The sequence below is a fragment of the Fundulus heteroclitus genome, chromosome 20 (assembly GCF_011125445.2).
Source record: "Fundulus heteroclitus isolate FHET01 chromosome 20, MU-UCD_Fhet_4.1, whole genome shotgun sequence".
NCBI lineage: Eukaryota > Metazoa > Chordata > Actinopteri > Cyprinodontiformes > Fundulidae > Fundulus > Fundulus heteroclitus.
This window is the reverse complement of record NC_046380.1, coordinates 37804107-37820671: the sequence shown is the minus strand read 5'-3', so window position 1 is coordinate 37820671 and position 16565 is coordinate 37804107. Positions and strand designations below refer to the sequence as shown.

The 16565-nt window shown below is 38.7% G+C and overlaps 1 protein-coding gene across 4 annotated transcripts in view; it reads left to right on the top strand.

The window, feature by feature from the left end:
• The window catches only part of itpr1b (inositol 1,4,5-trisphosphate receptor, type 1b), a 131715-nt gene that overhangs the window by 105589 nt on the left and 9561 nt on the right, over positions 1–16565 (top strand). For all 4 annotated transcript variants that reach the window (XM_012874222.3, XM_036151869.1, XM_036151868.1 and 1 more), the window contains 7 exons: positions 1007–1182; positions 1279–1443; positions 1620–1809; positions 3081–3173; positions 4828–4973; positions 6797–6962; positions 7947–8107. In XM_012874222.3, the coding sequence (XP_012729676.2) occupies positions 1007–1182; positions 1279–1443; positions 1620–1809; positions 3081–3173; positions 4828–4973; positions 6797–6962; positions 7947–8107 (1097 nt within the window). The remainder of the gene's footprint in view (positions 1–1006; positions 1183–1278; positions 1444–1619; positions 1810–3080; positions 3174–4827; positions 4974–6796; positions 6963–7946; positions 8108–16565) is intronic.

Sequence of the window (16565 nt, the reverse complement as noted above, 5' to 3'; positions counted from 1 at the left end):
CCTCACCTACAACCCGTTCTCCGCCGTTTATGATCGCGCAGCAGCACGAAAACATGTTATCTGCACACAGTTTGATGACCGAAACACAATTCGTAATCCACATATATTAAATTATGGAAAATTAGTACATAACTGTTTGAACAATTGAATTTATGATCTAGAGACAGGAAGATGCATTCATAGAATGGAAGCCAGCGCAGTTAATATGGGATTGCGCAATCCCAGGGGAGGCCAAGCCCGCTGCGGCCTCAGCGGCTTCGCTATCAAGCGCCACCAAGGATTCACATGAAAAATAGTGAAAAGTCTGCGATTTTAAAGAGAATATGATCAAAAATGAGGAAATTAGATAAAAAATTACTTTTATTACAGATGACTAAGTGAATCACAATTTAGATTATGTTATCATCATTATATATTTTCTTTTTTTCCATGATGACAAGTGAGGCCTGGCCTCACTTGCCTCCCCTGACTGTACGTCACTGCTTCCTAACTTGTCTTTATTTATATTTCTGACAGATTATTGCTCTGTAATTTTTCAAATTTATTTGAACAAATCAACAGGTTGTAATACTATCTAAGTGACTGGAAAAGCAACAGAAGGCCTAAAGTAAAGCAGAAATGCACAAAATATGTGGCCTAATGATTTCATCCATTATAATTTCCATTTCCATTAACTGAGGACTGTGCCTGATGATTATAACTTTGTCCTGAAACAGCACATGGCTTTCTGTACTTATTTAATTGATGAGAGGTCGTTGAGTAGGTAATGGTACTTTAGGCTAAAAATTGGTATGAAGCTTTGGTTGTTGCACTTGTTTTTCAAAACATCCGTTTAACCATTTAGGAAATGCTGTTTGTATTTCTATTACAACATATTTCCGCAATCATTGCATCCTTCACAAAACAATAAAAACAAATGTTTTTCCTATGGAGGTGGTTGGCTTTAATTGAACTGGTGGAAAGGGAATTCTGCATCTCTGTCTAACGCGGCTGTTCTTCTCCTCAGGCACCCTGGAGCCCCACCTGTCTGCTCTGTTGTGGTTAGCCATGCTGGTGTCTCTGGCCATCGTCATTGTGTTGCCCCAGCCTCATGGAATCAGGGCGCTGATTGCATCCACCATCCTGCGTCTGATCTTCTCTGTCGGCCTAGAGCCCACGTTGCTCCTGCTGGGCGGGTTTAATGTAAGTGGACGTCAGTATATGTATGGAAGTGAGCCTTGTCAGACTGTAATTAGTTATTTTTTTCACATTATGAGATGTGTTCATTGTTCTTCCTAGCTATGTAACAAGGTGATCTTCCTAATGAGCTTCGTTGGGAACCGAGGAACCTTCACACGTGGATACATAGCCATGATCATGGATGTGGAGTTCCTGTACCACCTACTCTACCTGATTATCTGCTCACTGGGGGTCTTTGTCCATGTCTTCTTCTACAGCTTGCTGGTATTTGAGCACACACAAAAATCATATAAGCTTAACTTATTGATAGTCCACAAGACAAGGCTTGTCATATAGAGAATTGTTATCTGTAACCCCCTTGTGCACATACATCACAGTCTTTTTTTCTGTGCGTTTGACGAAAATGTCATACACACGTGTGTAAACCTTCCTCTTTTCAGCTCTTTGACCTTGTTTACCGAGAAGAAACCTTACTGAACGTGATAAAGAGCGTCACCCGAAACGGACGCTCCATAGTTCTGACAGCTGTGTTGGCCCTTATCCTCGTCTACCTCTTCTCTATTGTGGGATATATCTTCTTCAAGGATGACTTCCTTTTGGCTGTCGACAGGATACCCAACAAAACGCTTGGTATGTTAAAATATAGGCTGCCTCTCATTCCACCGCAGGTGTCAGCATGCCGTTCTCGCCCTCCTTGACCCAAGTACTCAAAAGCGTATTGAATGTTTTTCTTCGATTGCAAAGTCTTAAGAAATATCTGTCTAGCCGAGGCGTATGATCAAAATGTCTGCACATTTTAACTAATAAACCTATTCCCCTACTTGTTTATAATGTCGGTGTTTTGACCAACAATACAGTGCATTGTAAAAGGATTCCCGTCTCTTGAACTTTTTCACACTTTATATTTTTTATCATAACCAAAAAACTTCAATATTTGTGCGATTTTATGTAAAAGGCCAAATCAAAGTAATGCATAATTATGAAGAAGGAAGGTACATGGTTTTATGTTTTATTTGCTGAAAAATCTAAAAAGATTTAGATTTTAGCTGCGCACTCTTCAAATCATTTACAGAAGCCAAAACAAGTCTTGTTTGCAGTTTGTCATTGGGCATTGTTGGGGAAATAGCACACAGGTGGAAGAAGGTGCTCCCTTTAGATAAAACCAAAATTAAACTTCTTTGACTACATGTAAAATTTGGTTGTGGGGAAAGCTGTACATCCTTCTAAAGTCTCCATCCTTACAATTATAAAATAGTGGCAGTTTTTCCTGGTATGGAGTGGTGCTTTTGTACAAGAGGAATTTGTAGAGAGGCGTTTATGGGAAGATGGATTGAGTAAACTAAGACTGGAACTTGGAGAACAGAGACCTAATGTAATGGTGTAGACCAAAACATATTGATGTCTCAGAAGGCCTTGCTCATAGTCCTAAACCACTTGAGAATCTGTGGCAAAACATGCTTTTCACAGCTGATCCCCATCCATTATGACTGATCTTCAGCTACTTTACAAGGAGGATTGGGCAAAAATGCTCACCCTTAAATGTGCAAACTGGTAGAGACTGGTAGGATGTAACGGCAGCAAAGGTTTGATCTACAAACTATTTACTTTGGTATGGAGCACAAATACACCACAATCAGCAGATTTTTATTTGGAAAGAGATTTGTAAATTATCTATCATTTTCTAATCACTTCACAGTTAGGAGCTACTTGTGTAACTGTGAAGGCGTGTCACTGTAACCCCAGTAATATACATGCAAGTTTGTGGTTGTAACATGATAAAATGTCCAAAATTTTAAGGGACCTCAATTTTTCACCAAGGCACTGTATGCATTGTGCAAATGTAAATGTGAAATTGACTCTTTGTGCTGCTGCATGATCATGCATATTCTGTTACTGGGCAGAACATGGAGCCAGCATGATTGGAGAGCTCTTCTCGGGAGGAGTGTGTCAAAAGGAAAGTGGAGAAAACTGTTCAACAGAGGCCGTCATGGATGGTAGGTTTAAAAAAGAGGAAAGTAAAAGTATGAACATGTTGGAAGGAGGGGGATAAGGTTCAAAGATTGTATTAAGTTTGAATCCACATGTTGGAGCATGCATGAGATTCCAGAGTCCTTGTGTATGATTTCGCTTGTGGCGTGTCTGTATATTTGTTTAAGATAAGATTTTGCATTTTTCTGAGTCACCAACGATCTGCACAGCTGAACAAGCATGAGATTTCGGCAGGCTGAGCCACATGGTGAAATGTCAGGGGTTTGGACCCCTCGTGGTGTGGGGGAGGGGTTGACAAGCCTAAGACCTCATACTCAAGCCTCGGGTGAAAAGGTCAGGGATTAAGAACAGTCAGGTACAAGTGGAGTGAATGGTCCATCTAGTGATGGTGCAGAAAGCCTCTGACTCCAAACAAAGAGTCTTTGGAACTGACTAATCTTGATGGGAAAACCCACCATTCAATCATGAACACATGCATCACTTTAAAACTGATCAGTCAGCCATATCCAATCTCCAAACTGCTTGGCCCCTGACCTCGTCTAAGCTTTCAAACCCTTCATTGCTGTTGAAGTATGGGATGGTTTCTGTCGCTAATTGGAGAAAATCCCATGCTTAAGTTCTCACACTTTTAATAGAGCTCCATTAATAAAACAGTTCTAAAAGTATGGAGTAAATGATCAATTTTATATATATACACCGCATTTTTAGGACTATAAGGCACAAATAAAGTCCTTACATTTTCTCAAAAATTGATGGTGCGCCTTATTACCGTTCGGCTTCCTGACTGAATTTATGTGGTACAATGCGCTCAAAAATCTGTCAAAATGTTTAAGTACAACTTTGGTAAGCAACGAAGCTGCTCCGCTCAATGGATGTTCGGAGCCTTACGGTGTCACTACCTGATCGGATCCCTGAGCTGTCTACAAGACTGCCTGACTGTAATGTCTAAACTATAAGTACAGTCATGTAAGGCAGCCCACGCCCGCAGTGCACACTAGCAAGCAGGCCAGAAAATTTTTTTTTTTAATTGCCGTTCTTATATTTTCTTATGTTTTTAGTTCTTAAAGCCAAATCGGCATGTATCGTCAGGTTGACACAGTTCTGATTGGTGCATCTAAGGTTAATTCATCCAGTTTAGTTCCAGCTGTATTGACTTCCTATGTCTATAGGTCTTTATTTAGAGATGGCTCTGCTTAGAGATGGGCAGTATATTGAAATTTTAAAGGTATTAAGATTTTATAAAGAGAGATATAAGATAACAATACATTGTTTATATGGAGATGTCTATTTTGTGGTAAAATTGTATTTTTATGTATTCCAGTAGGTTATTTTTCAGCCATTTCTTTCATCTTTATCTACAGCTGTTTGTGTAAAAAAAAAAAAAAAAAAAAAAAAAAAGAAGAAAGAAAAAGAAAAAAAATCTGCCATTGAGATACGGCTTCGATTCAGTGATGCTGTTTTAAAATAAAAAAAAAAAATGAAAAGAAAATCATATGAGATACATATTGCATATCGATATTGAGCCTAAAAATATTGAGATATTATTATTATTATTAGATTTTGCTCCATATTGCCCAGCCCTAGCTCTGCTCAAGCAGAAAAACCTTGTATTTAGCCACGGCAGGACCTAAAAATTGAACATCTTCTCTCCCTTCATAGCTTCCACTGCTGTCCAGCCATCAGTGGTGATCGAGGACAAGGAGCGAACGTGTGACTCCTTACTCATGTGCATTGTCACAGTACTGAGTCACGGCCTGAGGAGTGGAGGAGGTGTTGGGGACGTCCTGAGGAAGCCATCCAAAGAGGTACAGAGTAAACAAGTTTTTGAGAGCGTGATCAAACAAAGGTTTACTTAAAAGCACAGCTTTTGTTTTTTGTCATGTCGGAACACACAGAAAACACATGACGTGAATACTTGCCCATTTTTCCACCACCTAACCGGACTAAATTAAGTTGAGTTGAATCAAAGTAAATAGAGAAAAGTGACAGGTCTTAAAAATGGCATGTATGTTTTAACAAAGCTATAAAGCTGCTCATTTTAACAAATTTGATCCAGTAACTGAAAGTTGGGCAGTCTATTTTCTGAAAAAAATGCTGTAATGGTTACAGTCTACATAAAGAAGCTCTGTGTCACTGAGAGCTGTCCTCTGCTGAAAGGTCACAGCGGCTGTAGGCTTTCGCCGCTTCCAGCATTCCAGAAATGACAATAAAGTTATCTCAGTCAGGAGGAAGACAAACTTGTACTCACAGAAGTACTTACATCTGTAGTCTAACCTAAAGATTGAAGAAGTGGACTCGGACTTCTAGAAAGTACAACATAGACCATGGAGATGGTCTATGTTGTGGTAAAATTATACTTTTATGTATTCCAGTAGGTTATTTTTCAGCCATTTTTTTCATCTTTATTCACAGCTGTTTGTGTAAAAAAATAAAAATAAAAATAAAATAAAAATAAATAAATCTGCCATTGAGATACAGCTTTGATTCAGTGATGTTGTTTTAAAATAAAAAAAATGAAAAGAAAATCATATTGAGGAATATATAGCATATCGATATCCTTTATAGATAATGACAAAAAATAGATGTATATTACTGTAAATGTTTGTGTTTTACCATGAACCTAGATTCAAATGATTTGTCAGATTTTATTTGTTTTTAAATTAAATGCTAAAATCCAGGCATAATATTTTAGTGTTGCCCCCACCGTTGGAACAGCTTTCACAAAGACCTGAGAACAGCTTCTTTTTCCTCATTAAGTAATTATATTTATTATTTATTTTTTAAGATATTATTGTTTTGTTTGTTTGGCTCCATTTTATTTTATATATTTATTTTTATAAACCTATCTTTCTAATCTATTATTATTTCTCTTTGTCTGCCCAAATCCCAGCTAGAGACGGACATTGAAACAGTAACCTGAAGTAACTATTTCACTCAGATAGAACCTTTCTGACAGATGAAGTAAGATCAATATCTATTTGAGATATTTTAGCTAAGAAAATTCAAGAGCAGATGAGAAACCCAATCATTGGCATCTATCAATCTGGAAATGGTTACAAAGCCATTTTGGGGGCTTTGTGCCTCTAGGGGAACCACAGCGAGATCCATAAATGGAAAAAGCAGTGTCGGACCTTCCCAGGAGTGACCCACCTATCAGAATTACTCAGAACTTATTCACAACTTATCCAGGAGGTCTGCTTCTAGTCTACCTCCTACATTTTCCTTGCATTTTTACACATTCAACACATTACAAAACTCCTTCTTCTTACATTATCTTTTCTATTCCTGTCTCTAAAAAGCGTGTTTTCCTGTCCGACAAAGAATTTAGAAAGATGTTTTTTGTTTTTTTTCTAAAACAGCTCTGAGATAGAACAAATAAAACATTTAGCTTAGCACTGTCAGTATATGAGGGTTTAAATGAGGGTGCATCACATGCATAATTTGTAAATCTGTTACAGCACCTTTAATGTTATTCAATAAAAATATGTTTCAAGCATAAAGGCCATATTAATCTGAGCAAAACGTTGCTCCGTAGTGGAAAAACTGACTGAATATTTCCACTGAGAGTGAAATCAGCTCAAAGCTCATGGTGCTCGTGTTCACTTATCCTCTGCCCTAACTTTCTCAGGAACCCTTGTTTGCTGCCAGAGTGATCTACGACCTGCTTTTCTTCTTCATGGTCATCATTATTGTCCTCAACCTCATCTTTGGTGTCATCATCGATACGTTTGCCGACCTGAGGAGCGAAAAGCAGAAGAAAGAGGAAATTCTGAAGACAACGTGTTTCATTTGTGGTGAGTATGGATTCATTTTTTTTTTTGGTTTTTGTAATTATATTTGAAAATTTTGTTTTCTTTGTTTCTGTTTTTGGAACCAAATTTGTGACCAGACTCTACAGTTTTCAGTCTGATAGGGTTGTTACCCACGACCTGCGTCACAACTTCATGTGGTCGTTTTATAGTAATTACCATGTAATAGTTGTAATCTCTTAAAAAAAAAAAAATGGATGCCTTTCAGTTCCATTTCCATCAAATCCGCAATCGTTACCTGATATGTTGCATGGAGCTTGAGTCGATAAGCAGATGTAAGCGCTATGGCTTTCACTCAAAATTAAGGGAAATCATGCGAGTGGTCTGGCCTAAGTCTGCTCTCGTATGAGCATGCCACTGCTCTGCAGCAGACTCACATCAGGGCTGCTTGCAAAATGGGGGCTGTTTTTCTGTGTAAAAACACCCAACGCCTCCTCTTCCCAGAATGAATGTTTAGTCACGGAAGGTGCTGCTGTGGAGGAGGAGTGTTTCTTCCTGTTGCCATATGGGTCTTGACCATGTTAGACTGTACACACACTCAGTCACTGCCCTAAACAGTCACTTAGTGACATTTTGGCCAAATAGTCCGTGCTCTACGGGTTGGGCAATACTGTGAAGCTTTATCCTTACATTGTAAATGGAATGCAACAATGAGGGTAAATACCTAGGATTTATTGCAGCAACAAATGCCAAAAATAACCTTCTCTGAGTAACTCTCACCTCTGACGTTTTGTCTGCCCTTTCCCGTATGACCCCATTTCCTCTTATTTTGTCAGTCACCCTCCTTTAGGTCACAAGACCCATTATGTCATCCTGCAATAAGAAATATTTCTTCACTCTTCCTAATAATTGAGAAGAAATGATAATAATGTTTATTTTGGGTTGTTTGTGTGTGTGTGTGTGTGTGTGTGTGTGTGTGTGTGTGTGTGTGTGTGTGTGTGTGTGTGGGGTGTATTCTTTCCTTTTTAGGTCTGGAGAGAGACAAGTTTGACAATAAGACAGTTACTTTTGAAGAACACATCAAAGTGGAGCACAACATGTGGCATTACCTGTTCTTCATTGTCCTGGTGAAGGTCAAGGACTCCACGGAGTTCACTGGGCCGGAAAGCTATGTGGCTGAAATGATCAGGGTAAGGACGCTGTCATGCACAAACAGTTTGCTCTTCAACAGATGAAGATTTTCCACACAAAGCCACAAATTTTCTTCATCTGCATCAGTCTTTTTAGGGTAAACATAGAATTCCTTGAGACCCAGTTAATTTAAAAGTCACAAAACCTAGTTACATTTTTCCCATTTATTAACAAATGTTTACATTTGTTTTACTATCAAAGGACTAACCCTGATTAATGAGAAAAACCTGTTATTTACTAAGCATTCTATTTTTGCCCAATCAGCTTTATAATAATAATAATAATGTGTAATCTCTGTTATTTTATTTTCAGGCTTTATCTTTAGATGTGCAATGCTGGGGAACATCCCCATAAAGCATGCATTTATCCTTTTCCTTCCACTTCTCAATAATGCGCTACTTTAACAAATAATAAATTGCAATGACATTTGTGGTTGTAACAAGGAATTGCATCCATTTTTGGATTATGTGGATTTTACTTCTTTAAAGCTACAGGGTTTGGCATTTCAAATACTAAAACCAGACAGGCATGGAACTTTGCCCTTAAGAGGAAAACCAAACCGATTCATTTTGGTCGTTTGAACAGACTTGTTGTAAACCAGTAGAAAACATCTCAACTGTCAAAGGAAAGCCCCACTTTGTTAGGTGGTTGCTTTATTGACACACTTGCGCTGCCGTCCGTTTCTGACAGTTTCTTATTAGATTTAGCCTACTTTCTTCCCCTTTGTCTTGATCTTACAGTCTTGTGAGGAACCACCTGATTTAGGATACCCCCCCCCCCCCCCCCCCCCGCCACCCCGCCTTATCATCTCCCTCTCATTAACTTTGCACAATGTGAAGCTAAACCCAGATCGTCAGGCATGCATTTTGAAATGCAGCCTCCAAGCTTAGCAGAGAAGAGCCTGTTGATCTGTCAGGTGACCCACTCTTCCTTTGCTTTGAGTCGCGGTTCAAACTCTGCTGTTTATTGCACTGCCTTTTCATCATCTTGTCTGGGTTGTCCATACATTTCTGTATTTCTTAAAAATATTTTTAAAGCTGCTTACAGACCGTTATATTATTTGATAATTCTAAAATTGTAAGTGGAGTTGTATCGTTCGCACAGGCTTCAGTCATACGTTAGGGTGTAGATTTCCTGTATCAATGGAGGAACGAGGACCAGAACTACAATGAACACGTGCTTTATATGTTTCCTAATATACCAAATGTGTTGGGGAAAGAAAAAAAATACGCTTTGAAAGGTTGTGAGGTATTTTAGTTAAGCACACCTTTTTTCCTTAGAATACATTAAAAAAAAGCTTATTCTACTTCCAAGTTTTGCATAACATGCAGCCTCTGAGCTTCAGTTAAGGAGATAGCGATATGAGAGAGAAATGTGACGTGAGCTGCAGATCAAAGGTTTAACCAGTCAAAGGGATGGTTTCATCTCTATAGCTGCAACCTGTCAAATCTTCCATGGAAATGACCCCCCTTCTCTGTTCATCTGGGGGCTGTTACATTCAAGAATTTTAAATCACAGTAATGAAATAGGTCTTGGAGCTCCATCCCCTTTTTCCTATAAGTTGGATGTCTAAATGAAAGCGGATGCATACACACTGTACAGAGAGGCGTAATATTTTGTTCCTTCTGCCAGACAAAGTGTTTCCATTTTTGGGTCCGTTAATATAAGCTAAATTTCAATTTATTTTTGCTACATGCCAAAATAGTGAGAAGGTGTTTTTTTTTTTTTTTTTTGCTGGAATGCTGGCCCATTCCTCTCCACAGAAATGAGTCAGGGTTGTTGGCCATCTTGCTCTCACACACTTTTTCATTCTGTCGGGGCTTCTGGAAGACATTGACTTCTTTTGTCCTTGAGCCACTTTGTAACTAATTTAGCAGTATGCCTAGGGTCATCGTCCATTTAGAGGACTGCATCCATCCCAACATGTCTTGAGATGTTTTTTCAGTAAATTCACCTGTTCTTTCCTCATGGTTCCTCATTGTTTTGTGAAGTGCACCGGTCCCTCCTGCAACGACACACCCTCACAGCATGACTCCGCTACCCCCAGACTTCACAGTAGGGATGGGGTTCTCAGGCTCCAAGCTTCTTACTTTTTCCTCAAAATCTAACAATTGCTGATTATGGCTGATTTCTCTCGATTTTCCCATGATGTCGTACAAGGAAGCAGCGTGTTTGAGGTGCTGCCTTTAGATGAAGTTAAGGTGAAGTTAAAAAAGGAATGATCTCATCATCTGGACTCTCAAACATTGTTAAAAGACAGAGTAATCTTGGTGTAAGTCAGTTTTCGACTTGGCAAAAAAATTGTAGAAATCTTTAAAAGGTAGCTAATTTGTTTAGGATTTAGGCAGTATTTTGTTAACCCAAATGACTCAAATGCTTTTTTTTATCACAAATAACAAGAAAAACAGTGTGTTTAAGAGAAATGGCCTATGTTTAAAACATGAGCCTAATCTCTATCTCTTATGCATTGCAGTTCCTTACAACACGGATATTTCATACACTCTTTCAAGGTTTTATTGATGTTATATCAAATCATTCTAAATGAACATCCCAAAGCATATTTCCAATCTCCTTCTCAGATACCAGATGTTTTGTCAAGGCTTTCTTTGGAATATGAAAAGTGATTGTCGTGATGTTAAATTGTCAAAAGACAATTGTATTAATACCCTCAGTGACACGTCCAACTTTAGTCATAGGAAGTGGTGGGAGTAACACACACCCCAGCCTGTCTATTAGCAAAACGGACATTAGGTAGCCATTTGGCATGCTTTGCTAAATTTAAATATTGTTTTAAAAAATAGAGAATGGTTACAACATAAATCTCCATTAAGTATATTACCCAAATGCAAAAATTAACAGAAGTGTTATTATGAGGAAATTCAAGTCGTCTAGCTCTAATTAAAAATGTATTAAAGGCATTTTTTTTCCTCATGTGACTGAAATTTATTCATTTATATATAAAAGTTACATTCATCAGAGATGTGTTATACCAGGCAGTCTTTTTCAATCTGTACATCCTCTCTCCCACTGTGTTTCGCTTTTTTTTTTTTTTATCTTACTGTAAGGTGGAAGAAACGATAAAACAGAAGGGGGTGTAGAAGTCAAACTACTCTATCAATGACTGGGACTGACGTCAATGATGGAGGGCTCTAGGTGAAATGTCACATCTAAGGTGTAAAAAGATGATGCATGGTTCACACTCATTGCCCTAATTCGTATTGTGTCTGACACTGAAAGACGCCTCTGCTCTTTGAGGTGCTTCCCAGTGTCTTTGGTTAAAATGTTAAAATTAAAAATCTTCAGTTTAAAGGTGAAAAGAACTGGAAAAAAACATTCAAGATGTCTTTTTGGACTTATGATTTTTTTTGTGTGTGTGGACGTATTTGAATATGTTCAGATTGAGTGGGCTGTGTCGGGTGTCTTTGTGGCATGACTGTGACGTTTTCTGTTGCTGTTTTAACCACACAGCATCCTGTTTCTCTGTCATGGCCCGTGCGGTTTTAATAATGAAAAATGTACTTCCGTCATTTCCATTAAACCTGCGTATTTGTAGAGTCTTAATTTGTGCTTGCGCTTATCAGTTTACTGGAAAGACTCATTTATAAACGCTAAAAATGGAAAGACATTTGAGCTGCAGGTGACAAAGTCGTCAAACATGATGGGTTGGGTTTTTTTTCCCCCTTTTTTGAGTAGGAAGTAAGGGGGGTTGACTCAGACTGAATTCAAAGTAGATTAATGACCTTTGTCATGGTTTAGATTGTTTTATTTTAGTGTCTAAAGTCTTTGTTAGACAGTTAAAAACATGTCAAAGATAAATAATGGATGTTTTCACCATTGCATCCTTATTAGAGAGATTTCAGTTTAAGTGCTTGAATTTAAAATGTATGCGTGAGCTACTTACTACAAGGATGGTGACACAGTTCTTGTAATATTTAAGAACGGGTGGGAATAAATGGCAAAAACTGATTCTGGAGTGGCTAAATCAACCTATTGGTACTGCTACTTGAAAACGTACTCATGCAATAGCTCTGTTAAATTACATATATGCATTGTATTTTTCATACCTGTCCCACTCTAAGGTAGTTCTGCGTTTGTCTTTTATGAACAGAAAAAAGGTTTTAAAAATCTAAAACCAGTTTTGAAGGATATCAGTTTAGGGCTGTACAATTTATTTCAACCATAATTGTGATTTAATGTTGACTTTTCTCTGCATTGACCTCAAGCAACAAAAATGGCATGTAGCTAAAGATGTTTTTAAAACAAGAAATGTAACTGTTTTTTTATTACTCAGGATCTTATAATTCGAGAATGGCTTGTTGAGTTAGACATAAATCCTTGTTGAACATAAAGTGCAACCAACAAATAAGTCTACATATTAAACAGTTTGACCAGTACTTAATGCTATGGTGAGATTTCTGAAGGTTTCTGATAAAATAGTATAAGTATGAGATTATCTCACTGCTGCAACTCTCTTCCCTTCCATGTGGAGGCAAACCCACTTTAAAAATATTACCGACACCTAAACGTTTTGCCCAGTCTAAGTATTTTAGATTTTGGACAAGAGATGATCGAATGCTGTTCAGACTCATAAAACCAGCCCTTAGATTTAGCGTAGATGAAAAGCAGATGCCAACATTTGCATTATTAGCGGCTAATGGTCAGCCAGTTGTGGTGTTTTCATGCTGCCTACAAATTATTTGTATTTGGTTTCTAAGTATTTTTTTTCTACCAAAATGCTGCTACACAGGCAGCTTAAACATGGTGGAAGCTTCACTAACGTTTAGAATAATTTATTGTTGTTGTTTCGCGCAATGAAAAAATGTTTAGCAGCTGTCGTTGGGCAGTGTGAATATCACACACATATATGTACAAGTAAGATACACTGACACACAAAACAAATGTGAGCAGGAATCAGGGTATTTACTACATTCTGTCCATAAGGTGTCAAGTAATCAATTTGACCACTCTGGGATAAAAAAAACAGCATTTCAATCTGTTGAATTTGTTTTATGAAGTCCTGAACCTTTTTCTGGGTTCAGGACTGTGAGTAGAGAAATAAACAATGTGTGTGGAGTGAGTGGAGTCTGTTGCAATGTTCCTGGCTTTCCTCTGGAGTCTGCAGGTGTAAACATCAGCTGAGATCCAATAACGCGTTCAGCTGACCTCACCACCCGCTGCAGGTTCTTCCTGTTCTCCTGAGAACAGCTGGAATACCGCACAGTGCAGCAATACACCGCACAGTGCAGCAATACACCAGGAGGGACTCTCTATCACTGATCTGTAGAGGTTTGTTAGCGTCTGGTGGAGAAGGTAAATGTGCTTCAACTTCCTGTGGAAGTGAAGTCTTTGTTGGGCTTTCCCCGCCTGGTGTGAGATTTGTGAGCGGCAGGTGAGGTCAGCAGAGAGGTGGACACCCAGGCACCTGTAGTTATCTACTCTCTCAGGCCCCCCTCTGTGTAGAGACAGGAGTGTGTGTGGTGTTCTTGTCTTTTTGCAGTGTTGTGACCATTTACCTCCACATGTAAACCACAGGTAGCTCTCAAGAAGAGAAGTCACTGTTAAAATATACCCAGAGCTTAAATTCTGCTACGCTGCTATTTAAGATTTTTTGAATCGGTTGATGCCTCTGATCAAACTAAAATAAATTGAGAGAGATGCCCAAATAAGGCTACATCTCAGGTTTATGCCATGTTAAATAATTTGAGCTGGCAAGGTTTCACCTGCTTTTAACTTATGGTTGTAAAATTAGACTTCAAACGTGTGAATGAGTCCCTGTTAGTGTAAAACATACAATTATTATTTAAAAAAATAAAATAAACACATGAATCTGCCCCATGTTTTAGTTGGTAATAGTTTAGTGGTCGTGATTAAAAGTACTTCAGGCTTTCTGAAAGTGTTGCATAGATTTTGCTTGGTTTTAAAGCTCTCGTTCCATTTTTTTAAGTCACTTAAATGCTTACCTATGAATTACTCAGACATACAAGGCTCCTCAACTCAAGATGAACCATTGTTTAGTTTATCCATGACAGACAACTTGACTAAGAATCGACTGTAAATTGGACTCCTAACCCCCCTTTTTACCAGTAACCTGTTTAAAACACCCTTTGTTCTAGTTTCAGTGACGATAATTCAGGAGGGCAACCAATCTGACAGCCGTTAAAGATACTTTGGCACCTAAAATGTTCCTAGAATGTAGGAACAGCTTCTGAAATATTTCCCCCTGAATCTTGTCACAAAGTAGAACTGCTGCCTCTGTCTGATTCTGTCAGGTTTTTGGTGAATTATTTTCCTGTTTCTTAAAACGTGACTTTTGGATACAGTTTCTCTGCTGGAGATAAGAATTCAAGAAAATGAGACCTTCAGAAACCCTGGAGAACTACTGTCATAAGCTTAGAGGGAGTTGACTAATAGTTAAAAGCACACTTAATGTGATCTCTTTACTAGGGGAATTTTGCTGATGATGCTGCATAACTACTGCTGCAGCAATGTCTGCAGGAGACTTCTTTGAGCCCTCCAGTCTCACCTGCACCTTTCTCACTCTGAGGGACTGCTGAACTAAAAACATTTGACAAGAGTCACCAGCTTGGTTGTCGCATATAACTGATCAGTCAAAATTTCTGAACATAAAAAAAATCAAAGAAATTATCCAAACACATACTTATAATGATGCCAGGTAGTTTAAAGGGATTGCTCCTTGCAGCTGCTTCTAAAATTATTCAACTTCCCAATGCAAATTAAGGATCTTGGCAAAATTCTAAGTTTTCCAGGTGTTTGCAGTAAACAAATAAAACATTTTAAATAGTTAAACATAACTGATTTTGTCCAAATTCAGCATGAAATCCTATTTTCAATTATCTCTGCAGTCTCTAAATTATTGAACCACCTGAACGGAATGATTCATAAAACATTCTACTTCAAATCAGGCACAACTGATATAACCAAGGGTCCCATTAGTTGTATCAGGGCTGCTTGAGACGGGACATCTCAAATACCCCAACTGGTGTTGGTGACTTTTCATTGCATTTTACAAATATGGCTCAAGTCAAAAGAATTGTCCAATAGTTCACAAAAGAAATCATTGCCTTGCTACAACAAGGTAAAGGGTACAATAACATAGGGAAGTGCCCTGATGGATGGAGACACACATGGGAACATTAAGTGCAAATTTAAACTCAACAAGAACAGCTACACCACCTGGACATGATAGATGAAACTAGTGTGTCATCGACTGCCAACAGATTACTGAGGACTGAGGTGGTAAAAAAAACCTTCAACAGACTGCAAATGACCTGCATCAAGATTTTAGGCACCAGTCACTGAGGTTTTAGTTCCTATTGTAAGGTACATCACAATACGACATTGATAACTAAAAAGTTGGCTCCAATTTGTCTGAGGTTGCTCAGAAATGCTACCAGAAGCTTGTGTTTGCCTATAAATCGCATTTGCTGTCAGCCATTTGCCTCCTCTCTGTGCCATGGGTCAAATCAAAAATTGCTGCCATATGTGTAGCTTACCAAACTATGCCTCAAATCCAAGCGGCTGCTTTTGACTAATGTTGTTTATTGTAGCCGGTAGTTAGAGTTTAGTTCACTGACTCTATAGATCAGCAGATTTAGGAGAAGGTGCACTAAAGGCAAGAATTCGCAGTCCCACCTGAAGGACTGGTTGAAGGGAAAGATGGAAAGAAAGAAACACGTGAGTGGATGCATTTCAGATCCGTGCAGCATGGTAACGGTGGTACGATGGTATGTGAGGTGAAGTTAACAGCAGAGCAAGCAGGGGCTGAGTTTTGCTTCAGCTGCAGATCGGACCAATAGGCAACCCGTAAAAAAGACTATTATTCATATGTTTGCTATCTACCTGCTGACCCAGCTGCAGTTGCTGGTGGGTATTAGCATGTGTGCTTTGTGGTGCTTTGGGTCCTTAGGACTTGATAAAGTGCTATACAACTGCAGGCCATTAACCATGTGAAGGTGGCTCCCTAGACACGTATACATAGTTCCCACATGTCTGAAACGGAGGTTAACCACGCCATTACACTGGCATTTTGGTAGGCAAGTGTAGCGCCAGACAGCACTTGGCAATCATGATTATCATGGCTTCCAGACAAAACAATAAGGAAGTATGTTGATACTCTTGACCAATGTGCAAGAGAATGATGCATCCACAAATTTGTTGCAGTTGGGATCGACCCATATCAGGTAGCGAATGGAAAAATGTCAGACGATGCGGACAAACTGCCTTCGATAACTTATTATGACATAATTTCTTAGTGAACGCAAAGAGTGTCTACACAATTGAGGGACTCCACAGCCTGAAATCCATGGACGCATACAATCCGTGCTTTAACAGCTTTGTGAAGGACGTCCAAAATCTTCATGTGAATAACAAGGTTCTAGTGACTGGCAAAGTAATTACAATAACATACATGTTCATGTCCCTCCTAGCTTGCACATA